Source organism: Rhodamnia argentea, chromosome 6, assembly GCF_020921035.1.
Source record: "Rhodamnia argentea isolate NSW1041297 chromosome 6, ASM2092103v1, whole genome shotgun sequence".
In the NCBI taxonomy this organism is placed as follows: Eukaryota; Viridiplantae; Streptophyta; class Magnoliopsida; order Myrtales; family Myrtaceae; genus Rhodamnia; species Rhodamnia argentea.
Window position 1 is genome coordinate 24,432,903 of NC_063155.1, and position 24,584 is coordinate 24,457,486.

The window sequence follows — 24,584 nt, forward strand, 5'->3', positions numbered from 1 at the left end:
CATTCATCTTGCCTAAAACCTTACATTAAAAGCACATCTTTGTCAAAGAGCAGTTGGTACTCTTAGCAAAGTTTCAACAAGTCAAAAAATTTGTAGACATAAGTAGCAACCAAGCGGGGTAAACTTTATACGAGACGGACGGAAAAGGTTGATTCGGCCGAGAGAGGAAAGAGAGTGAAGGATAAAAAGAAGTAAAAGAATGGTATCTAGAGGAGGCAATTTACTGAAGACAAGATTTTAACAATTTAGTCTGAACAATTCAGTGTGAAGCTGTGAAAGTGAATTTTTTTTTTTTTTTGGTCAATCAAGCTGTGGAAATTAACTAAAGAGACGATGAGTATTTTGGCACGTCAAGTGCATAATTTGACAATAGCAAGTAAGAGAATATTACAAAACCTTAATTTCAGTTCAAGTAACATTAATTGAAATCAAATTTGAAAATCTCTATCTTTACTCGGAGGATCGAATTCTTTTTTATTGATTTAAAATTGTTCCAACTAAATTGAGCGGGGCCCAAAGGAAAAGCCCACTAAAACCGCGAACGAGGGAAACGGAAACCCAATTGATCCCTTCCCGCCACTTTTTAATCCCTCGCTCATCCCCCCTCCCCCCTCTCTCTTCTTCCACATTTCGAGCTCGACCATGGCCGAAGAAGACACGACTTCAACGATCCGGCCTGATTTCCCGACCGGCCGAGTCAAGAAGATCATGAAGCTCGACAGAGACATCAACAAGGTGAACTCGGAAGCGCTACTTCTGGTCACCTGCTCCACACAACTATTCCTGGAGTTCCTCGCCGGGAGATCTGCTCAAGTCGCTGCCGAGAAGAAGCGAAAGACCGTGAAGCTGGACCAGATGAGGATCGCCATCAAGAGGCACCGACCGACCAGCGATTTTTTGCTCGACTCCCTTCCTGCACCGGCTCAGTCTGCTAATGGCGAACCAGCCAATAAGGTCCGGTCTCGGCCGGTCGCTGAGAAGCCGGTTCCGGCCGGGACGCGGAGGATCGATGATTTCTTTGGCAAGCCCGTGAGTGAAGTTTCTTAATAAGGGTAATTTTGTTCTTAAAGCACTGCGTTGAATTGATGATTCTGGATGCTGCCATGGCTAAATTGGAGGAAGTAGGTTTTGTCGATTTTTTCCTCCTACAGGAAGATTAATTTTTCCTAGTTCAGATTGTCATCAATCCAACGAGTAAGTTACATGCGTATATTGGATATTCTGTTTCGGTTAATTATGTGAAGGGACCATGGCCCTGAATTTTTGGGGTTTTCTAGGGGTAACTTTTGGCCATGCCTACGTTCCCTTATTTGCTGATAACCCCATTCACATTTTTGAGTTGACCGTTTTCCTTTTTGCTGAATCTCTTGATCTGTGATGGGGGACTCCAAAAGATGGAATGGCACTTATCATCGAGATAGATTTATTATTTAGGTTTAAAGAGTTGCTTTTCCTGTTCAGCATGTGACCAGAAGTAGTGGAGAACTCATACGAATCACAGACGTGCATGCCTAAATCTGTTTCCAGGTTTTGCTGTGACTTTGGAGTTTTCATCGAGTCTAACCCTCCTCAATCGTCTTGAATTGGTTCAAAATGGTTAAACATGGATGCTTCTCATTTCTGAAGTTATATTCCATTGCCTCTTTGTTGGGTGTTTGTTGCAGTAGGCATCACAGGGTCAGAGATGATGCATGCAATTCTTTTAGCCGCTGGTCTCTCAGTGATGTATATTGTCTATGCCGTTTAGTTTCTTAGGCCCTTTTGTAGGCAAAGATGGACTAGAGTTAAGTGCACCCTGAACCTTGTGTCTGTCATTCTTGTAGAATTAGTTTGTGTAATTTTTGTGCATGTTAAAATGGGAAAAGGAAGCGAAAAGGATGTCATCTGTCGAGGCTTTGGGTGAAGCCATACAAGGAGTGCGTCCAATTAAATACACAAATATCTTAAACAGACACTATGGACAAAAGAAAATCAAACAAACTCAACATCAACTCAACATCTTTTGCACTTCCTACTAAAGTCATGCGCACATGGACATTCGACCCGTTCTAAACATGTTTTATCTGAACTCAACCTGAAAATCCCCGACTGTGAACATTCATGGGGATAAAGGACCTGAACAAGTAGACACTACTGAAGCTGTTTCATCTCTAAAATGTGAAGAAAGGCGAGGATGTGATAGCATCTTTTGACCTGGTCTTTCTTTCCGTTCTTTTATGAAGGATATTCCTTGATTCAATGAACTGATACTGTTTGGTTCTAGTTTTTGGATACTTGATGAGAACCTTCTGTGCACTGGGCTGGCATGGCCAAAACTCCCAATCAAGCTTATATTTGACACTCGCCTACTGCTAGTGCTTGGCCTGGATCCAATTGAATTTTCTTGTTCAACTATCACCTTGGTCTGTAAACGCTGTACCTTTTTCTTTTCCAGCAAGAGAAACTGTACGTATACAGGGTCAGTATTAGTTTGAAGGCTACTGATGAATGAAGGATCGTGATGTATAAGTATATAGCATCTCATTAGCAGATCTAAGGAGCCTTTCTGAAAGTAATTAAAAGTTCAACTATCTATGAATTTATAGAAAACTAGCACATAATGGCAGAGTAAATTGATACAAACCTTTTGCTTTTGCTTCTCGACTTCCTTTTCCCGTCTTAATGTGTTATACTCTTCCAACATTGCCAGAAGGGGTACCTAGACAATCAGGAGTTTTCATTTCTGTGAAGACTCTTTTTGCTGATTATTATCAATTTGATAGACTATGGAATGGTGGTTTCATAATTGTGCTCTAACAATGCATATAATTCTTAGTCTTTTAGATTATGAAGCTTGCCTCTGTATGACTTACAGTTACATGAGAATCTCTTTTACTGATGGTTTTGGTCAAATGCCATCTGCACCATACTGGCTTTTAAGAAATCCTATCTTGTGCAGTTGTAATGCAATATTGCTTGAGACTGTGAATGTGATTATGCTTTGAGAGAGTGGAAAAGGTCTATAACTCAATAATGTCACAGAAGTGCAGAATTATATGTTACCTCATCATACAAGAAAACTTTCTTCCTTTCTTCTTCCCAACTTTGAGTTGTAGTAATCAGCATGTCCAGCAGAGCTGCATGAAATCACTGGGTAAATAACTGAAGTGGACTATTTTTACACACATCCTTTCACAATGATCTTGAGAAGCTCATTCTAAATATCTGGCTACTCTATTCTGGTGTGATCTTTTCTTTTATTACTTAATATGTGTGTGTCGCTCCTGACTTATAGATTGCTATTACAGTATTCATGAGCTGAAAGTATGGTACAAGTATCACCACTCTGAATTATTTGTGTTTGTTCGACGCTTGTTTTAATTACACTATCTCAACCTCACACCGTTGCTGACGTTAAAATTAGTTATTTACCATGTCAAAGAAACGTAAGAGGAGTTTCTATGTGTTTAGTCATTATTCTATGTTTAACGGCTTATTTTTTAAGTAGAACTATCAAAATATGCTATTACCTGGAATCTTGTTAACTGTAACTCGGGCACGTTCAGCGCGCTTTAGGTTCTTGTAAGCTCCTCTACTGACTGAATATCGATTCTCATCCTGAAAGATAAAAGAACGGTATCCAGAAAAGATTAAGTAACAAATAGTTTGCCTTAATATATAAAGTCAACTCTCTGTCGGAAACCGACCCTATTGTATTCTTCCAACCATCGCTCTTCATCCCTAGCTGAAATCCATTTTTCCACCTTCTCCATTATAATATTTCTACTTGAAGCTTCTTCTCCTGCTCTTGCTATCTGTTCGTCCATGCTCATGAGGAGATCGGCATGATCAATGTTTCCTTTTTGGCATTCAAAGTCAGTTTGTGGTGCAGTTGTGTATTTAAACAGTATGAACAAAGATGATGTGATCAGATCGTCATAAACTTTCTCTTACCACAGTTGATAAGGTTTAGTATATTATCTATCTCAGATCTCGAAGGAACCTCCATGTGTGATCTCTTGCATATTCCTTCCAGCTCATTCTGCTTTTTCAGAAACAACTCTCTCATCTTGCTAGCTTTCAACTGATCCAGCCTCTTGACTTCAGCTTCAGCCTACAAATAGTATCAACCGTTAGTACATTATGGATCATGGGTTCTCGAGTGATTAACATTACATTACAACCTGTTGGATTATGTTTAGGGTGAGGCTTCCAGGACTTGACACTTCTGCTGGCGTGACTGATATCATATACGTAACATGGGAAGACAGTTGACGATCTTCATAAGGTGTGTCCATAAGATTCCACAAGTTTGTTAATGCTTTAGCAAGATGGTTTAGCTGCGAGAACAAGTTAAATTTATCTCAAGAGTTGTTCACTGCAACTATATATATCTGCCATATGAGGGCAGTCAAGCAGAAAATTTCACTTGAAATATTCTAGCATGATAACACAAGCACTCTACACCTTCTCAAACCGCTGTTGCTTTTCTTCCTCCAGAGACTTCACAGTGCTGTCAAGTTTTTCTAAGATGGTGTCACTTATGTTCTTTGATATCCCACACAATTCGTTCAAGGTTGGATGAACCTTTGTGATGATCATGGAGAAATCCATTCCCAGAGTTGCAGAGAGTTTGCGGATGGTGTCTATATAATTGTCCACTCTCAGTAGCCTGTCGTTCTGCAAGGAAAAATAGATTTTAGCTCCGATTTTGCCTAGAGGTCGTTTAATTATGGATTGTCTGGTACCTTCTCACTGTGAAGCCTCTGAAGTTCATTCTGATACTCTTCGAGTTTCTTCAGTGAGAGGTCACTCTCATTGATGATTACATTCGATGACGAGTCTTCATACTCAGATTGACCTGCTATTTCTGCAGAAATTTTCTGGATCTGACCTTGCACAGCTCTGAACTGTTTCAGACGCGCTTCTTTCCTCAACTGCATGTCTCTCAAAGCTGGGGTAATTGAATCTAGCTGCACCTTTAGTGTGCCCGCCATCTTTTCTGGCTGTTTGGAAAGGGGGAAAAAGAAACAGCATTGTAGCAAGTAAAGCGCGTGAAAGTTACCTCTTCTCCAATTAGACATCTTGCCTAGTATACGTCAGCACAACATGGTGGAGAATTCTTAACTTAGCAAATACTATATTCTTGCTGTGATTATTTTTAGATTCAGTAAACTTCTTTTTGCGATTCATTTCCGAGTGTATTGAAAATTTTTTGTCCTCATTTCCAATAACCAACATGGCATTAGATGCCCAATCCTGAAAGTTCATCATTATAGAAAACAAAGAGTTTGGTTCAGATACGACATTTCGTGAATGATTAGTAATGGTTCATCTTAAGAAAAAATCTGCTGCACTTTAGTATTTCTATTGCTATGGTTGAAGTTTTTTAGTTAGAAGTACCCGTCCAGGCAGAGAACGTTCTCCGAGGGATAAAAGGAGATGGGTGACTTCTGCTTCAGCTTCTGCCAATTGCTGATGCAAGCGAGTCCTTGAAATATTTGCACTGTCGACTTTTCTTCTGTAAACCTCGAGGCATTCCTGCTCCAAGTCTAGCAGAACCTTCTCCCTTGTGAACTGATCTTCTCCAACTTCATCCCATATTATCTGCTCAATTGTACATGCACTTTATTACAACAGAAGTGGTAAAGAAGTTAAACTCATCACCCATAATTTATGTGCATAATCTCAGACCTGAAGTTCTTGGAGTAGATATCCGCATGAAGTTTCAAGCAATGCGGAGCTTCGTGTACCAAGAGGTGTTTGAATTGAGCCCATTCGACCTTTTCCTTTGGATATGGATAGTTTTCTCCCAACTTTGAGTTTACTTACCTTGGGCTACTAGAAGGTAGTGAGCAATGACAATGGTGGTAGTGGTACTTAGAGAATGTGGAGGGAACTTTGTGCTGGTGATCCACATGTGAAATACTCAAAGACAGAATGATTGCTAGGATCTATTGGGTGTGAGTTTTGCTTAAAAGACAAGGTTGGAAGAAGTGGGTGATGTTGAGGCTTTGGGTTCAAGAATCAACTGGTTCTGCGACCGATCTCTTTTCTTTTGGGGTTCTTGGCTTTTATTCTTGCCTCTCCTGTAATGCCTACTTTGCAAAGGGTAGGACGCGAGTCCCCGTCTCATTTTTATTCGTAAGTTGGAACTTCTCAGTCATGGGTTTTAAGATAGAGCATCATATCGTATTCTAATGCGGTCAGTTGGATTTGAATAGGGAATTCGACTCCATCACCAAGCAATCTTTAAACCTGGAAATTAGCTCAGCATCAAGCACACGCTTTAATAGTTCTTATGGATGGACTAATTGTCTATGGTCAATTAGAATTAGGGCAGGCTAATTTCATCCATCCGATGTTACTGTTTTGTTAGATAAGCTATTAGCTTTTGATGTTCCTGTTCGAATCTAACTTAAAAACACAACCAAGAATCGAGCCATTGTTTTTTTTTTTTCCTTCCTAAATCCGGGTTAGAATGCTGAATAAACATTCTTTTTCTGGAAGCGAGCAGATAATTTCAGGACAGCATGCAGCTTGAAGCTTCCAAGTAAGGGACCACTTTAGAGATGGATGCTAGAATGAGGCGGAAATAAGCAACCGATGCTCGAAAGTCTAATCTAATCCCAGTAACCACGTCAATATAATGGAAGGGTGAGCTGTTGTATAAAGAGACTGGTCATCTGTATGCAGGACGTCCAAGCGCAAACATCACTTTCTCATACTTGAGACGCATCTCTCGTTTTTTTATGATCAATGCCCAAAAAGACACGTTGATATATACCTTTTTTTTTTTTAAGTTGATGGGTCAATTCAGCCTCGATTATCAGTATAGCTGATCTGATTCCTGCTTTGGTTGTCTTGCAATACACTCCATTCGATGTGATAAAAATTGAAAGAAGAAATTTGGAACTCGGATAATCGAATAAGGAAATAACCGAGTTTATTCTCATGGGATCATAACGCATCTAGAAAACTTCCATTGCTTGTTAAGAATTATCATTCATGGACTGAAAAATCATGATTTTTCACTCGTGGGTTTGTAGATTCTTGAGTTGGTATGCATTGGGATTCATATGTATTTGAGTACCTGGGTCAGGAGCCACCTAACGCAAGGGTTCCCTTTGGGACATTTCTTTACTACGTTATGTCTATCTCCTTAGGTATGATTTTGTTGTGAAGTCATAGCGTGACCCATATCGTCAGGCAACGATGTTATGTGTCATCTTCGATAACTCATCGCACCTTGTCAACATATTGAATACTATTGAGAGACAGTTATGAGGAGAAAAAGGAAAATAAAGTTCATTTAGGAAAAAGAGAAGGGTCAATGAGATCCTTATGCTCCTTTTCCACCTAAACACTTCCATAATGCAGATTAGATTCCCCGTGCGTAGATAGGGACTAATCAACATATGATTTGTGCTTTTCAACATTGACATTATGCAAGCACAAAATAATTAAATATTTTGGAAATATTTTCCTAAAAATGGTTGTTTATATCGCTTATGAAAATAAATAAATAAAAATATATTGTCAACGTCCACTAAGATGTTTAGACATATATTTTTATCGATAATTGAAATATTTTTAATCGACTAATCATTTTAAGAGACATAAGCTATTCTTTTTAAGAAAATAATTTTAAAATCATTCAATTTATGTGAAAGAAACAAAGCTTACAAAACAACAACGTGTTTTCTACGTGTACAATCCGGATTTTTTGTTTTCCTGTGATGATATTTTCAAAGCAATGAAAAAAAAAAAATACTTTATGCGAGTTAGTTGCCAACACATTAAACTCACCGAGTAAGATATAGTAACTTTGTATAAGAGCCAGCAGCATGTTCGTAAATTATCAGAAGAGTTGGTAATTACAGGTCAGTTAAATAAATGTTTGTAATTAACCCAAATGAAGTTAGTAATTTCACATAAAATTTGCTAATTTAAACTCCACAAATAAATGTGAATCAATTATTGGAATAGTCGGCTGTTTTGAAATGAGTGCGTAATTTTTCATAAGAGTTAGAAACTTAACAGGTTGTAAGCTCCTAAATAGATGTGGTAACTAAAGGGACTCAAATACGAGCTGGTAATCTTTTACGGATGGTTCCCGCTAGCTTTAACATGATGATAACATCCGCAAGATGTTGGTAAATTATTAAAGTAGGTGGTGATTTCGAATCAATTACATAAAGTCGGTAACTCAATCGAATAGAGTTAAAAAGCCTAAAGCTAAACGGTAACTTAATTTTTCAAGAGTCAGTAAATCACTCAAATTAATATTGGTAGACTGCCATGAGAATTAGTACGGAGGTGATTGTAATCTGTAACACATAACTATTGATAAGTTCTTTAAATGATTGGTTATTTGAATACAATAGAAAAAATTGATGGGTAGATGGTATTTCCCATACGAGTTAGTTACTTTAATACAATGGCAAGCTATGTAAGTAAATATTGACAAATAGCTGGTTATTCAAAACAATCAAATAACTATAGCTACTCCCACAAAACTCTTGGCAACTTAAAAACATGTCGCGGGAGTAATACGTTAAGATGCTTGCTGGTAAAAAAATTTAGTTGCCTACGGTTTTTAGATTTACCGACGCTTTTAAGAAATTACCAACACGAAATAGTATTCCGTGTTTTCATACATGGAACGATATGAATTTGCTCTGTGTACTCTAACCATTGTCATTGTCGTTTAAATATTAACACATCTCAAGTGTCATCCAACATGTTATAGCTTAAGATACTTAATAATGCCAAATGAAAATGATTGCACCTTTTTTATGCCGTTGGCCATAAGAATCTATATTGATGTCAGCATCAGCACCAGAATTTCCTCGTGTTGCTTACCGAACCATCAATGAATGTATCAAGTCCCAAGCCCATGTAATTAAAATACAGGATCGGAGAATTTTTGCAAATCAAAGAACTTTTCTTTAATGCAAAATAGAGAATTTGCTCGACAACAGGCTCATTGGGACAATTATGACGAACTTTTTCATTCGCGATTTGCAAATGTAATGCTGTTCTTCTTTCGTTTGTTGGGTCGAATGTGCAGGTTTTTTTTTTTCACTTGCGATAACAATGACGAGAAGATATCTTGAAATTAGAATTTCAATATTCAGCATACGGGGGATTCGAGAAAATTATGCCATTGCCAAGAATCAGAGTGAACAATGTCAACCAACGTTTTCGACCAAAAAAAAAACCAACGTTGGGTTTTGGTCTTGAAGCAAAGCCTTTTAGGGTTCCAAAAAAAAAAGAACCCATGAAGAAAACAGGTTGCACGTATGTCAAGGGCAATCTGCAAGCCCACCAAAGGTCCAAAGGTACTATTGGGCTGCGAAAAGAGGTCCGCGCGGGAGGAGATCCTGGACTACAGTCCCACACCGACTGCTCCTGCAAGACTCAACAGTTTATATACAACCTATCTTCCATATGAAGAATGTCTCTTCGGAGACATCCGATAAAATTGGAACGATACAGAGAAGATTAGCATGGCCCCTGCGCAAGGATGACACGCACAAATCGAGAAATGGTCCAAATTTTTTTGCGATTGTGTTGTTTTTTTTTTTCTTGCTTCCATACAATTGTCGCATTTCCCTTGTTTTTTCTTGCATCGACAAAGGGGCACATTCCCGTTCCGGTGCCGGTGTCGGTCTTTAGCCCATTACAGGCTGTTATTGTTTGCTTAGACAGCTATGAACGAGGCTCATGTTGCAGTATCGGTCCTTGGTCTTCTCCTTGGTTCCGGATACAGCTCGGCTTAAATTGTTGGACTCGTCAGTTATCACGCGTTGTTTCTCACATCAAAAGTTTCTTACTTCTAAGGCCCAAAAAGAAGGGGTTGTTCTTACAGCACGGGAGAGGTCCATGACCTCGAGATCTGCCAACCTCGCGTTTGTGTTCCGACGGTCATAAACTTCGACGGTTTATAAAGTAACCGATTTGACAAAGATATGCAGGTCGAACAGGGATTAAAAGAGTACAGGTCGAGTGGGACTATACATGAACTTGTCGATCAAATTAGACAGCTACGGCCAAGTTTTTTTATTAGCTACAGTCTCTGTTTTCATTGGTCTCTGTGTTGAACGGATGAAAGGATTAGTTTTGCGGAAGCATACGGAAATGTTTTACATCTTCACCATGTGACGTTGATAAGTACCACAAGAACAGCCAAACAAGAGGAAACAATCTCATCGTGCAGTTTTCCCCCCAGTCCAACTGAATGGAGTTTGACATTGTCGATCCCATGGCCGCAGGAAACGTTGTCGCGCGTTCGGGACTCGTTGAAGCTCATGAAACTAATCGGAGTCAGGCTCGACTCCGCCCTGAACGAGATGGAATAGTTCGTGGACGAGCCAGTTCCGTCGCTCCTCGTGGTGAAGTTCCATATCGATGATCCTGCTTGCACGTACATTACTAGATTGCCGAGACACAACTACTTGGTATCGCCCATCGCGAACCCCAAGTTATAGATGGATCCCTCGGTGAGGGCTAGCGTGGCTGTGACGCCGGAGGGAGCGGCGGAGACAATCTCGATGGCAGCTTCGCCTTTACGGGCATGGCGTAGTGTCTGTAGTCTATGTACTTGACAGTTCCTATCCCGAGCCAGTGAGCCACTGCTGGAGGAGGGACTCTAACCGTTCTTGATCTGGTTCTTCTTGGAGCAGAATTCCCTGATTCGAGTTGCCGAGGAATGCGGGACCAACTTCGAATCCGTTGTTTGACAGCATGATATTGTTTTCTGCATGCAATAAAAGGTTGATCACAGAAAAATGAACTATGCTCATAATGCAACATAGGGCGGAATTAATCGCAATCATTCTCCGAAAAAGATCTAATCCTTCCTGTTCTTTCTGATTCAAAACATGATTCAGCAGCAGTTGGTTGGACCCTCCATCTCTGTAGTATGACCTTAGCATCAAAATCATCAAATCGTACTATCAGTTGACTCATCAGTCACACATCTCACTCTGCAGGTCTCTGAGCTTTTGTAAAACCACAAGGTCAGGATCATTTGATGTTCACTCTACAATCCAACACCCAGGCAAAACCCAGTACAATTCCTCAGCCCTTGCCCAAACACGGCTCGCCGATTTTCTTGATGAAGAAGTTGTCCACGACTGCTCTGCAAACCATGCTCAAATTAGCACTCTCCACGAGAAGGCTCTTTATCTCGAGGTTAACGGCCTCGCCAGCACCGAATCAGATCCCCAAGTAGAAGGCATGGCTCTCCCACATTTGCATTCCATAGCATCCTTCGAGCTCGAACACCTTCGACCTATTAGACGCTGAAGCGTACCGCCGTGAAATTGTGCGGACACGCTTCATTCCCGGGAGCAAGAGTGAAGGTAAGAACATAGTCCGTGGTCTCTCCATCGCCTCTGAACATCTGGTTGATCTTACCGCCTCGACCAAGCAAAATCCCATGGCTGTTATCGGGCAAAGAGACGTCGAGGCCGGACGTCACGTGAAAAACGATGCCGCCAAAGGACCGGCTGGGTATGTTATTGGACTCCATCAAGAGGACCGGAGTGGTGGCGTTGGAGGCAGTGATGCCGGTCGGGGGAGACTCGAAGTCCGAGTTCTGAAGTAGATCTTTGGAGAAAGACGCGTTAGAAGAGTGTAGTTACTTCAGTTTCCAAATGTTGGAGCTTGGGTGTTGAGGATGCTTTACCTGATGCAGTTGAGCTTGAGATGGCCACGAGGAAGTTCAATAAGAGCAACATATGAAGAGCCATTCTTGAGTGGGGTTGTTCCTGGGGAAGAAGAGGGGGTTGACTTTTTTCTAGATGAATTTAAATAATGGTTGCTTTGTAAACCGTTTGAGCTTTGACTAAAGAGAGAGAAAAAGGTTGATCTTGCTTTATTGACGAGCAAGCTAGTGCAATTTAAATTCCCAAGTTTCGGAGACTTTGATGGTCAAACATGAGAAGCAATAGGTTCAAGCTCTTCTTGTATTGGTATTGCGAAGTGGGTGCTAGAAGTACATCTACTCCTGATTAATCAGTACCATTTTCAGTTCCTTTACAAGTAAGACAGTCACACCCAGCTCTCTTAACATGAAAGAAATTATCCAGGAAGCACTGTCGTTCTTATGTTTTGGCGAAATGGTGCATAGCAATCTTTACAGGAGAGAATTGAGGACAATCATGAAAATGATGGTTGACATAGCAACGGCGAAACTGTGAACCACATAAAAGATAACATTTACAGGTCGAAGGAGATGGAATTGAACATGACAGTTCTGCGATGATCATGGGAACATTTTCGTGGTAATGCAAAACAGCATGATAGAGAATTTATCTCCATTCCTCTGATGGGAGATGTACATTTTCCGTCAAGTGAAACAGAAGCAGAACTGTTGCCAGAAGCAAAAACAAAAGCAGCAGCAAAACGAGATGCGCTTCAGCCTTCTTCCACGAGTAAATTCAAAATCATAAAAGAGATGGTTTCAATAGTATAAGCACACAATAAGAAGTTTCTCTTGGGTGAAAATACTTGGCTCGTGGAATTCAACTCGCCCTGAACTACTGCCTGTCCTTGAAATTGGCTAGCATAGAAGGCCATACGAAGGCATATCTTCAATTCGCAAGACTTCTTCCATGAGAAGTTCTCTCTCTAGCTGGGCTCGAGTAGACTTCAGAACATCCTGCTTGTTTTGATCAGTATAGCTCAACGAAACTATCTTTCAATTTCGAGAAAGTAAGAAAACAGTTGCTCACATTGAACTCCATGTATGTCGCGTTTCTTTCCAGCCATTGTTTGTCCATAATCATGAAAGCCACGCAATATAGCAAATCAAATGCCCACTGATCCTCTGTAAACAGATTAAAAAGGAACTAAATGTCAGTTGAGCTCAATTACCAACAGCCAGTCTAGACTACAGAATAAAAAGGGCCCCCATAGGATCAAGGGAAAGGCACTCCTTAGATAACCTTATACAGCCAGATAATGAAGGACATGACGTATATGTCTAAGCTGTGCATTGTCGAATAAGAAATGCTACCCACATTAAAGTCCTCAGTAGAAGATACGGACTCCGCAACCACAAATTTTCAGCAATGCACTTGTATTTGTTGATCATGCCAACCATAGAATCATATTCCGCATATTTTTGGAAAAAAGATGAATTACTGTTCTATTACCTGACAACATCTGCAGAAACACTCCTCTAATAAATGTCCTGGGTTTTGCTGCAAATAAATGAGCGGTCCATGTCTTATCAGTGAACCCAGATGCCAAAAAGTTCACAAGTAATGCAACATTGTAGCAGTCAGCTTGGAATTTGGTCCCAAAAATCTTTTAACAATGCATTACTTGCTTCGAGGGCTGATGGTTAATCACACTCCAAAACTTGCTTCAGATTGAATGAAGAAATCTACAGAATCACTGGTTTGACCCTTACATGCATCGAGATCAAGCATTTGCATGATCATGAATGTAATATTGACACCAGCAACAGCAAATGGGTACTCCCATGCTGCTCGCTTTCCTCCTTGCTTTTCCAGCAGATGCTGGAAAGATATCTGCAACGTACAAAATGTAATATAGTAAAGCTTCATTAAATGTAATATACAACCGGCAGGTTAAGTGTAACGTCCAAGTGTTGGAAAGTTCAGTCCTCAAAAACTAATTCATCATAACCAGGGTATAATTATTTCACACTAGTCTCCGCCACTAAGGAAAAAGATATGCAGCCATTACAGGTAGATAAGATATCCTTGTGCAGATTGAATATGACTTCACAAAGAAGACAGGAAAGAAATCTCACCGAAAATGTCTTTGCAAAGAAGAGCAGGTTCTCTAAAGAAATGAATCCAGCCCCCCTGATAATCAGAAAAATGGCATTGATTAGTAGGAAACAAGATAAAGAAGATGTTGAAGAACATCAATAACAAGATATGGAACAGCATGGACTAGAAACCTGAAATCGGTGGATGGATCCTTCCCTTGCCACCCCATTTTTTTCCATTGATCAGATATTAAGCCTTGTAGTTCCTCATTGGGATATGTAGCAGACCAGAGAGCTCTCAAAGCATCCTTTTCTTGTGAAAGTAACTAAATTAATAACTTAAAAAGAATGGGAGAGGTATTCTCTTAATGAACTTGGCATATATCAAACTTGTACGCTTTCATTTAACAGCGACTTTAGATTTCATTCTGGCAACATTATGTACCTGGTGATCTCGCCTAGAAGCATCAAAGAATACTTTCATACGACACTTCAATCTTTTAAGCCTTTCCTCCTACCAGTCAACAAGAGATAATAAGTCTAAATGGTTCTACATCAAATTCCTTTAAGATAGCATATAATACATACACGAGTTAGAATGAGGGAGGACTCCCAAGGACAAGAACAAATGTAAAGAACCACAGCACTTTCAAGAGAATATTAAGGGCCAGTGAAGTTAAAGCATATACATGACCAACAAGTACAGAGGCAGGTTCCCTCTTTTTCCATGAAGGTGCAAGGAGGCCTACTGATCTAATACATGGAGCAAAATGACTTTTTTTTTTCTTTTTATGTTGTGTGACAAGCACATTTATCTTCAAAACTTCCAGAAAATAGGTTAAAAAATAAACAAAGGATGATATTCTTCCCAAACATTAGATTTTGAGAATAGGGCTGGTCAAACATAGATCAAAGAACGAGATTTTATCTTGGGAAAGCAGTTGCAGAAGAAAACCGCCTACAGTATAGTAGTCTTGAGACAAATGACAAAGAAATGGAGGAAATTACAACTACCCTAACCTGCCAGTGAGGGGGAAAATTGCAAATATGCGTAAAGCATCAGTATTGGAGTTAACAGAAGAAAACCGCCTTCAGGCTGGTCTCTCTTTAGCAGCAGCTACTTGCCTGTATGGGTGTCAAGTGAAAACAAATGCGTTCGTATGTCCCCTTTCGCTTAAAGCAAACACATGTGAGGCCTTTCCCAATCCAGGCAGGTGCTCCACAAGTTGCATTATCTACAAAAAAGCTAATCAATCTAAGCATTCTGATCCCTATATAGGCCGCTCAATATGCAATGAAAGCATTGTGGAACTACTAATTGCACTCATTATGACAAGAAAAACAACTAGTAAGCAGACACTCTCAACAGCTCAAAGAAATTCTTTCACTGAAGTTACCACCAGAAATTGGAGGCGGCCCCCAGACCTTGAAAGATGTTCTGATTGTTCCTGCCAACTCTGCTCATGTTTAATGCATTAAAAGATCTGCCATGAATCTAAGAGAAAAAGGAAATTAAGGGAAATCTGCTCACAGCAGAAAATCAATTGCATGGGAGCTAATCTAAAACTCCTTAGCCTATGTATGCTTACAATGTTGAGAGCCATGTTTTCTTTTCAATGGAAATTGGCTTTATTGGTGATGTCATAGCTTTGCCACAATTTCGATGCCATTGGATTCGCAGTTTACCCCTATTGTACTATCTTGATCCAGACCCACATAAATGCACCAAAAACGGAGGATTGTGCAAAATGAATTAGGAATGTCGGACAGCAAGATAGCCGCCTGGGAATCATGATGTTTCCATGTGAGCAGTTGATCATTGAGATCACATTGCACAGGCTATTGACTTCAGTAGCCCATCATTCTTTTAAGGAACACATCTCCCACTTTTGTTAGGGAGTATTAACAATCCTACATGAAATTTCGTGAAACCACAGCACATAACTACTAAAGATTACATCTAGCACCAAGCAGCCACTGGCAAGGGGCACCCATCGGCCCTCGCCAGCCCCCCATTGGATTCATCACTGCATTCTCACATCTATCGTCTCTCAAATGCGAACCTACTTGAACAGACAAGACTGCATAGGAAACCAACTGAAATTGAATCTGCCAAGAAACAACTAAGACATTAAATGATAGTTTTTAGGACCCACAAAGGAATTCCTTGATAGAGATAACTCCAACCCATACGTATCGACAAAAGTAATATGAAGTGAAATATATGTCTGTGTGCCCATATTTGGCGAGCAGTGAAAGAACCACCCCAAATGGAGGACCCGGCCTTGCATGAGATGGGACCCTAAGAGAAGCAAATTGTTTCTGGTAAGACCTGTTCGTCCACAGTTGCGAGTATGATCAAGCATTGAATTTTTAATTAATGAACCAAGTCCTTTTCTTTCCCACGGAGCAAGTCAGCGACCCAATTCCCACCAAATCCGGCACCTCTCTCCTTCTCTCTGTTTGTGCTTTTGCGGAATCAATCAACTACAAATCACTAATTAGCAGATGTCTGATTATGACCTCAAGGAACCCGGGTAAGTTCACCTAACACGCGAGATTTGTGGGGTGATTATACTTTCCATCCTCTATGAAACGTGTTTCTTTCTACCTTTCAAGCTCGTTTTGAAAAAAATAAAAATAAAAACTAAAATATTGATCGGATATAGAAGAAACAGGGTGCCTTTCAAAAACTATCCTGTTGACATACCCAGATGCTTGGATTCAGAAACAGCAAAGGAAGGAGCAGGGGGTCGATTGATTAATCAAAACGAGACTCAAACTGAAAGCAATTAATCACCGAAACGGACACGACCTTCATTGGCAGTGATAAAAACGATGACTTGGCCCCAGGCCTCGTGCTTAAATAAACGGATGTCACCGACCTTCATAGCCATTCTTTCCAGAAAACAGAGCAGCGAACATGGCCATTTGAAAAAAGAAAAGAAAAACGAAAACACTCAGCGCGCAAAGAAGCGAGAGTCTGCATCGAGAGAATAAAAAACCGTCGAAAATCTGTCGCGGAATCAAAAAGAAGCATCGCATTCGCATTGTGTGCATGGAGAGAGGGAGAGAGAGAGAGAGAACCTGAAGGAGCAAGACCTTCAGAACATCTGGAGATTGAGGAGGAGGAGGAGGAGGAAGGAGCTGAGACCGAGAGGGTGCGAACAGCGGAGTAATTTTGCTGAGTGTTGACGAGGCTCATCGATCCAGAACTAGAAACGCACCCAAGCTTCTTGAGATACGACTTCTTTTCCCGATCAGATGCCTGGACGTTGTTCCTTTTCCTTCTTGCACGGTCGAGTCGAGACGGTCTACATGTAGATGACGAAGATGCTCAGAGGGAGAGAGAGAGAGAGAGGGAGAAACGAGCGAGATTAGCGTGACTGAGAGTGACGAACAGACAGGGACAGCGAGATGATACGACTAGTACCCCCTTAATCTTATTGGGTTAGTCCTAATTGAATAATATTACGTGTCTTGGACGTGCATGGCGACGGCAATTGTGCGGGGCGAAGTGACGCGATCGTGGGATCTCCGCCGTCCAATGAAATGACAGAATCTGATGGACAAGCTCATCAGAAATCACAGTGCAAGCCAATCTCTATTCCTTTATGTTCAAATTGCATCAACAGCGCTTTAGAACTAGTTTCGCCCGTTGAATCGGATCGACTTGAATTAGGGTCAGATAAAAAATTATCCGATCCGTATATACTCATTTTATCCATTTTATTACAACACAAATTTAGTAATTAGAGCCTAACTCAACTCGTACCCTATTCGAATTGAGGTGAGAGTGCGGAGTGAGTGAGTGAGCGAGCGCGCTAGATCAAGTAAGAGCTAGAGAGAATGAAGAGAAAGTTTTAAAGATGAGTTGTATCCAAGTAAGTTGTAAACACATTTACGGCCCATTCAACACCAATATTATGTTTACACCCATTTATAATTCGTTTCTTAAATATAACTAACTCATTTAATAACTTAGCTTATCATGTATAGGCTAAGAAATAAATTTATAACCCATTTTGATTGATTTAGCTTCACCTCTCATCTTCTCTGCTAAAGATATTTTAGATATCCTCTAGAGATATATAGCATGTTTTCTATATCTATTTTGAATATTCATATCTCATTTGATTCCTTAAATAGTCATCTAATATGGCCTATTTATTTACGGGCTCTCAATATAATCTTTTATGTATATCGAAATATACGAAAACTTTCTATTTTTCTCTTCTGCATTATTTTCAACTAGGTATAGATGGCTATCCAAAAATTTCTAATTTCATTTTTCCGTTTTATCGGTTTTCGGCATGCACCCGTGCATCGTTGAAGCAAAATAAATTCATCTGGTCTTTTGACAATACAAGTCGTGTCGCTCCGTTACCGTTCCGCAAGCTAGCGGGTTTACCTAACCTAATGCCACGCGGCGTGTTGGATTGGGGGAAGATGTTAAATATATTTTAGATAGCGTGTTGGATCGGAGGAGGATGATAAAGATATTTTAGATATCTTCTAGAGATATAAATGATATTAGAGTTGTATACTTATTTCAATTATGCATATCTCATTTAATTCCTTAGATAGTCATTTAATGTAATCTATAAATAGACTCTCAATGTAAAATCTTTTCTACATATATCGAAATATACGGAAATTCTCCATTTCTATTTTCTGCATTATTCTCCACTTTCTCCGTCATTATTCTCCTGAATCCTGACTCCCGAGCACCAATTCATCTGAATATCTGTTCGAACATCTTGCTTCGCGATTCTCATCCACCCAAGCGGAACTGTCAATAAGCAAACCTGTTTCCACTTGCGTCAATTCGCCTGCCACCGTCGGTTCATCGCTCGAAACACGCAACAACTGAACTCGTCGAATTGCAAAATCGGGACTAAAAGCAGAGCGTTTTCCCATGTGCCTGGTCCCGGCAACGACGAACAGAAGGTGGTCCTCAGGCGGCCCGAGAAAGAGCGTGACGGAGGTGCGAAATCGGTGGTTCCTCGGATTTTTGCTATAAAAAATCTCCAGCGACAAGACAAAGCAAGAGCTTTTGTAAGCTGAATCCCATCACCGTCCTGTCGTTTATCGTTACCCATCGGACCACCCTCCGCCTTTCAGCATTAGATTTGATTTGACCGCCACATGGCTTTTTAATTGCAGAAACTGGCTGACTGAAAGGTACCGATGCTGCGGCTGAATTACATCATATCTCATGCTCCAAAACAAATTAAAAGTGGAGACAAAACAAGCCAGCAAGAATCGTGACTCTCACCCATCTCACGCTGCATCCAAACACAAAAGGACAGAGCGGTGAGCACTGTGCTTTGACCGGCCACAGGGCTATTCTATTCTATTCTTGTAGGGGCTTTAATGAAAAGTACGACAAAATCCCAACAACAAAAAAATTTCGAGTACGATGAGTACGTTGATTGGCGCATCTTCCTCTTTGACTTGACCCTGGCGGCAATGTGGATCCAGTGGAATACGGGCCCACATCCCAAAATTTGGACATGGATAGTATATTTATGGGGTAGATCGTTCGGAGGTTTTAGAGTTTGGGCTTGTGTTTTGTGTGCCCTATCAGGTTTGAGTTAACTTCATGGGTCTCCTTGGGTTCCAATTATTTCGCTGATTCAGGAGTGAGACTCCTAATCGAAAAAGAAAACAGGGCATATGGCACACCTCTCTTTGTTCCCGTAAAACATCTACTCCGAGTTCAAAGGGTGAATGTGCTGCCCAAGGATTGTGTGCTGATGATGAGTCAACGCAAATTTTTCGCAGTTGAGACGATCTCTGATCACCGCATTCGATAGGGTCTCAGGTTATGAAGTACAGAGCCCTAGCAAATTGCGGTACCAAGACAGGGAAACATTGGCTCTAGAAACATAACCCACACGACTCATGGCTGATGCTGGAGATTACAGATCACTCGAGTTCAATCTGGGAAATCTCGGGTACAATACCAGAGTCCTTCAGTTGATCACACACAGGTGCAACAACTTGACGTATTTGCAATGAACAAAAGAATGGGCAATTGTTTCTTCTGCAGAATGATACAAATCCCAATTACACTTGCACATCCTCTGCAGCTAAAGATGCATAGAGCTAAAAACATAAAAGGCCAATCCCGAGAGACACTGTACATGCATAGACTCCACAGTATTTGCTAGACATCAACAAGCAGAAGTTGCTACAAAAATCTCAGTGAAAGACTATGAGATTGGGAAGTAAAGGGAACAAAACAAGATCCAATTAACAGATCACTGATCAGTATAAAAGGCCGCTGATTGTGGTTGGCAAAATCTCTGCATCTTGTAGATTCTTGTAAGGGCGCTGCTACAATGATAGAGAACGTAGATGTACAGTATCTTAACAGCAAGCTCCTCCCCGTCATCTCCTTTGCCCCCACCAGTCTGGAATTTTTAACCTCCGGTTTCTATGTACAGCAAGTTTGACCCGGGGAAGTTTGTGCTTGATCTCTCTCCATAGCATGTCCACAGCATCTTCCTTCTGCGGGGGGTAATGGAATTCATAGTGATGGGAAATTGTTCTAAGCTGCTTCCACATTTCTATCCATCTCTCTTTTGGGAACAGACGCAGTTGAGCAACCATGTAACCCGGTGTAAGTGCCTCCTCAACTGAGAAGAAAATCGAGAACTGGGAATAGTCAATTTCATCCTCATATGGGAGCTCAATCTGATCACTAACGATGACAGGAACACAGTGGCTGACAATGGCATCAAAAAGCCGGCATGATGATGGAGTATCTCCAGCTGGATGCAGACAGAACTTCGACGAACGCATTCCTTGAGTGGACTGGATAAAAACGAGAGAAAAGTTAAAGAATAAGCATTGTCCATTATGAGCATCATTGCTGCTAGCAGATGTCAGTGGATCTCCACTGTACAAATAAAGAGCTTTCCGCTGGTCTGAGTACTTTGTAATTGTAGTCAAAGCATCAATTACAACCAGGCAATTCAGAGCTGCAGCCAAATGCAAGCTAGCACATATTACAACCAGGCAATTCAGAGCTGCAGCCAAATGCAAACTAGCACATTGTTATAATTCATATACTCCCACCTTTGGGTCATAGATGACACTCAAAACAGAATCAGACAACATGAATCACCTTAGCTTTCTATGCTTTAAAAATTTACATGACAATACAATTAGAAATTATATTCTCAAGGAGACATCTGTAATCCACTAATTGGTAAGCATATCTCATACTAAATTCTTATGTTTGATATGAAATAAGGTATACTTCTGACAGGACTTTTCAGACTTCTATACTTCTAGATAAAGTTAAAAACAACTAACCAGGTAACGTGCTACTTTACATTAATTTTCTTTCTTCCCTGCTGCCAAGCAGCGCCACTCAATGACCAAAACAAGTATCACAAATTAGATTCTTCAATCACGCTTGCATTTACTTATAAGTTCTCCGCAGGTCTTCCATTTCGAAAGATTGTTCAAACAGGACTTTTAGTCCTGCTAATCTCAACTTCAGAATCTAACACTGAGCAACCATAAGCAAACGTACCAGGAATTTCTACAACAAAAAAGGCTAAAGAAATTCATTTGTAGCATTTTAAAAGCCTTCTATTGCTATAAACTTTGAAGGCATTGGTGGACACGATTTATATGAAATTCTACTTCACTTTTACAACAATCAAATCCCTGGGCAGGTATTGAGCTTGCAAGGGTATAAAAGGAATCAACTAAACATAAAAAAGCAAGAGCATACTCTTGGAACTTTATTATCAAAGAAATAAAGGTAAAAAGTTGCACACTCAATGCAATGCAAACTGGATTGTTACTAGTATTTTTCCCTGAAACTTATTTAGCAAATGTGCATAATCCTTGACCCCAGACACGAGATTCTTAAAAATGGCTCTAAAGAACCACGAAAATAAAGTGATCCATATGACCGTCATCACAACCAGTTAAAAGTTTTGCTGTAACTGTATATGAACGTCCAAATCACTCCATATGCTATATATGAGATCTTACTAACAATATAGGCTGAATAATTGAGAAAATGGCAACTCTACCTACCATTTTAATGCTTTCAACAGTTGCAATACTGCGCTCGTAATGAACGTCATCATAACCGGCTAATATTTTTGCCAATTTAGCACGAACAATCCCCTCCTGCATGGTAATAGGCATAGTGATTGAAAAATATGGTGTCAAATACTACTCAGATTTCAATTTTCAAAGATAAATCACACAGCAGGGCCAGGCTGGCTTACATCTTTCCTGACTGTCCTCCCACGGAAGAATAGAAGCAGGGGGCGCAACCCGTACGGGTCAACAGTATCATCATCTAGAAATGACTCCACAACATGTACATATGGAGCCACCACATCTTTGTTCAAATTTGACATGGTTTTAGAGAAGCGACCAAAATCTGCAACAATAAGAATAGATGCGTTCACCTGTTCCCGAAGAAATCTGAAAGCATTTGGGTGTGTCATAGGAATTACATGGTCTCTGCCTCCAGATCTCTGCCAATATTTGGATTGCCGCAAGAACTCCATAAGGTCAATCTGAAATCAGAAGAACCCATATTCAACTGTAACAAGGATACAGCTGTTCACAAAGAAAAAGCACATCAGAAATTACCTTTTGAAGGGATCATTAAGTCCCATTTATAGAGGACTTATAGTGTGACGTAAATTAATAAGCTATAAAGGACGATCCCACATGACGGTTTAACAGAGGCTTGAAAAAAAATAACTGATTTGTCTCACTATGGTAGTAAAGGCTCGATGAAGATGTCTTGAAACCAATCATAATATAATCAAAGGAAACCAACGGACTGGAATTCATCCTCCATGTCAAAGAGAGTGTCAAAACAATAGGATTGACTCCAAAATCACTCCAGCCTCTAAATAAAACCACCACTAAACACTCCGTTCTAATACCAAAAAGTAACTTGACAACAAATTGAATTGTTTAAACTAAACAAGTGAACACTTGAAAAAGGAAAATTCATATGGACCTCAACATCTTGTCAGGATTCAAAAGATTTCCTCGTTGGAACCTGAAGGGTCCCTATATTTACAGTTCATCCCCGAATCTGACTATCCTATAGGTGATAGCCAGAAGTCACGTGCAAGGAGATAATGTTAATGGGGGCAAAGAAACAGAAGTTCCCCGGTTCACTAGATCAGAGCCTGCCATACATATACACTTCAAAAGCTTTCTCAAAAGCTTTCTCAAAGCATCCAACTTTTAACAGGTTAATATCTCATCTTGAAATGCTTTCATGAGAAATTATCTCACAGCAAACATTTCCAAAATAAGGGCCAGTTCTTTCTTTTGTCGAATAAGGGCCAGTTCTTTCTTTTGTGGAAAGTGAAAGCAATTGGATATCCCAACTTCACGAATACTAGTTTTAGGTGTTGACAAGTGCTAAAAAAGAAACAGGCAGAGAGCAAGAGGATGCAATACAACATAAGCACCGTAGTAGATGCCAACACAGTGCGATAAATAAGCACTTGATAAGTTCAAAGAGAGTAACATCGACACAATGTGCCTAAAAAATACTGCTAATCCAAGAGACAGATGACCGCGAGCCATAGTAGACCGACGCTCTCTCCCTCTCCAAAACATATTGTCGGTTCTTAGATTAATTCTTGGGAGCAGAATATCAACGAACGACAAGAAAGCAGATATGATTTATTTCTGCAGGAAAGATATAAAACCTACTCAATTACCTGCAGCTTGCGATCAATCTCGGTCTCCGGATCCGTCATGTTATGGCCGTGCGTGTTGAAGCTCAACGAAGAGAAGAACGGCACAAAGAAAACGTCAGCCGATTCCGGATCCAAGACTCTAACCGCCTCCCTCCCGCCGCTCCCGCCGCCGCCGTCGTAGACGAGCGAGGCCATCATCCAGTACTCCACGCTGTGCTGCTTCTTCAATCCGGTGTTGCGCGGCCACGGGGGGAAGTTCCCCGCGGTCACCGGCGATTCGTCGGTGCTGTGGCGGTGTAACATGCCCACGTGGAACCTCCGGGGGAGATCGTACATGTAGACCCGGAGGGGGGGCGAGTCCGCCTTCGCCCGGAGCGAGGCCGCGCCCGGAGGAGATTGCAGCAGAGGGAAGAAATAGGATCGGACGTCGACGGAGCCGATGATGATAGCGTACGTGATCAGGAGGAGGAGGAAGCCCAGACCGAGAGAGAGACCGATGGATTTGCCATACATTTTGCCAAGATCCACTCGTCGCGAACTCGTCGAGATGCTATCTCTCTCTCCCTCTGGCTCTGCGTCTCTCTGCAGATTTGGCAGCTAGGTTGGAGAGAGAGAGAGAGAGAGTATATTGGTTGGCTGTCTATTAAGCAAAGTGTGATTCAAGCAATTTTCTCGTAATTAATTGCGATCGAAGTAAAGCCGAATCTCTGCGAATGATCTGAATTTAGTAATTACACTAATTCCTAAAATGAAACCCAAGGTAGCATCAACGAAATTGCCCGTTTACTGTGGTCAATTTCTTGATGCTAATATAAAATTTCACGAGGTGCGATCCATAATTGATTTTGTGACATTGTATCACAATTCGTACGAGGCACGATCACACGAATCGTATCCACTTTACTAGGGTATATAAAAAAGGATCTCTAAAAAAGATGAAAATAAAGTTGCTTCCATTCTCTTCACTCTCTCTCTCTCTCTCTCGATATCAATGGATTTGGATGGAAAGCTTAAAACGGATGGTCCATTACCAAGGGAAACATTCGTTTGATGTCACGAACAAGGAATCCTGCCCATTTTAAGTAACTCGGAGAAGATTCCCTTCCGTTGTTTGGATGACAAAATTCCTTAACCTTATTGGA

The 24,584-nt window shown here is 40.7% G+C and overlaps 5 protein-coding genes and 1 non-coding gene across 12 annotated transcripts; 2 read left to right on the forward strand and 4 right to left on the reverse strand.

The window, feature by feature from the left end:
• The first annotated feature begins 569 nt into the window (after window positions 1-569).
• LOC115749409 (nuclear transcription factor Y subunit gamma) lies at window positions 570-6,744 on the forward strand. Of its 3 annotated transcripts, none has more exons than XM_030686222.2 (2): window positions 570-1,029; window positions 6,490-6,744. In XM_030686222.2, exons 1-2 carry the CDS (start codon window positions 643-645, stop codon window positions 6,547-6,549), a joined length of 447 nt encoding a protein of 148 aa, XP_030542082.2. In that variant the 5' UTR covers window positions 570-642; the 3' UTR covers window positions 6,550-6,744. The 3 variants fall into 3 exon arrangements, with proteins under 3 accessions (XP_030542082.2, XP_048136842.1, XP_048136841.1); XM_048280885.1 differs by having other exon boundaries at window positions 6,497-6,744; XM_048280884.1 differs by having other exon boundaries at window positions 6,507-6,743.
• LOC115749407 (65-kDa microtubule-associated protein 8) lies at window positions 1,903-6,082 on the reverse strand. Its single transcript, XM_030686216.2, has 11 exons — window positions 5,674-6,082; window positions 5,383-5,586; window positions 4,728-4,985; window positions 4,447-4,659; window positions 4,164-4,319; window positions 3,934-4,093; window positions 3,687-3,838; window positions 3,510-3,597; window positions 3,043-3,116; window positions 2,624-2,698; window positions 1,903-2,443 (listed from the first exon to the last, which is right to left on the reverse strand). The coding sequence occupies exons 1-11, from the start codon at window positions 5,755-5,757 to the stop codon at window positions 2,099-2,101; spliced, it is 1,809 nt and encodes a 602-aa protein (XP_030542076.1). The 5' UTR covers window positions 5,758-6,082; the 3' UTR covers window positions 1,903-2,098.
• Window positions 6,745-9,441: 2,697 nt separating the features above from the next.
• Window positions 9,442-9,544, forward strand: LOC115749452. The gene has a single exon (XR_004016338.1). It is a non-coding gene; the product is annotated as a U6 spliceosomal RNA (small nuclear RNA).
• Window positions 9,545-10,595: 1,051 nt separating this feature from the next.
• Window positions 10,596-11,738, reverse strand: LOC115749330. The gene is made up of 4 exons (XM_030686086.1): window positions 11,675-11,738; window positions 11,300-11,595; window positions 10,939-11,026; window positions 10,596-10,741 (listed from the first exon to the last, which is right to left on the reverse strand). The coding sequence occupies exons 1-4, from the start codon at window positions 11,736-11,738 to the stop codon at window positions 10,596-10,598; spliced, it is 594 nt and encodes a 197-aa protein (XP_030541946.1).
• Window positions 11,739-12,437: 699 nt separating this feature from the next.
• Window positions 12,438-17,249, reverse strand: LOC115749408 (ELMO domain-containing protein A). 5 transcript variants are annotated; one of them, XR_004016331.2, is made up of 9 exons: window positions 16,820-17,249; window positions 14,858-14,967; window positions 14,178-14,246; window positions 13,925-14,040; window positions 13,772-13,826; window positions 13,406-13,526; window positions 13,146-13,231; window positions 12,723-12,817; window positions 12,438-12,649 (listed from the first exon to the last, which is right to left on the reverse strand). XR_004016331.2 is itself a non-coding variant. In XM_030686217.2 (9 exons), exons 1-9 carry the CDS (start codon window positions 16,935-16,937, stop codon window positions 12,551-12,553), a joined length of 831 nt encoding a protein of 276 aa, XP_030542077.1. In that variant the 5' UTR covers window positions 16,938-17,235; the 3' UTR covers window positions 12,438-12,550. The 5 variants fall into 5 exon arrangements, 4 of the variants coding, with proteins under 4 accessions (XP_030542077.1, XP_030542078.1, XP_030542079.1 ...); XM_030686217.2 differs by having other exon boundaries at window positions 13,146-13,193; window positions 16,820-17,235; XM_030686218.2 differs by lacking the exon at window positions 16,820-17,249 and adding an exon at window positions 16,548-16,746 and having other exon boundaries at window positions 13,146-13,193.
• A 2,409-nt stretch (window positions 17,250-19,658) lies between these two features.
• Window positions 19,659-24,073, reverse strand: LOC115749427 (probable arabinosyltransferase ARAD1). Its single transcript, XM_030686240.2, has 4 exons — window positions 23,464-24,073; window positions 21,994-22,290; window positions 21,797-21,892; window positions 19,659-20,554 (listed from the first exon to the last, which is right to left on the reverse strand). The coding sequence occupies exons 1-4, from the start codon at window positions 23,953-23,955 to the stop codon at window positions 20,129-20,131; spliced, it is 1,311 nt and encodes a 436-aa protein (XP_030542100.1). The 5' UTR covers window positions 23,956-24,073; the 3' UTR covers window positions 19,659-20,128.
• Between the last annotated feature and the right edge of the window lie 511 nt (window positions 24,074-24,584).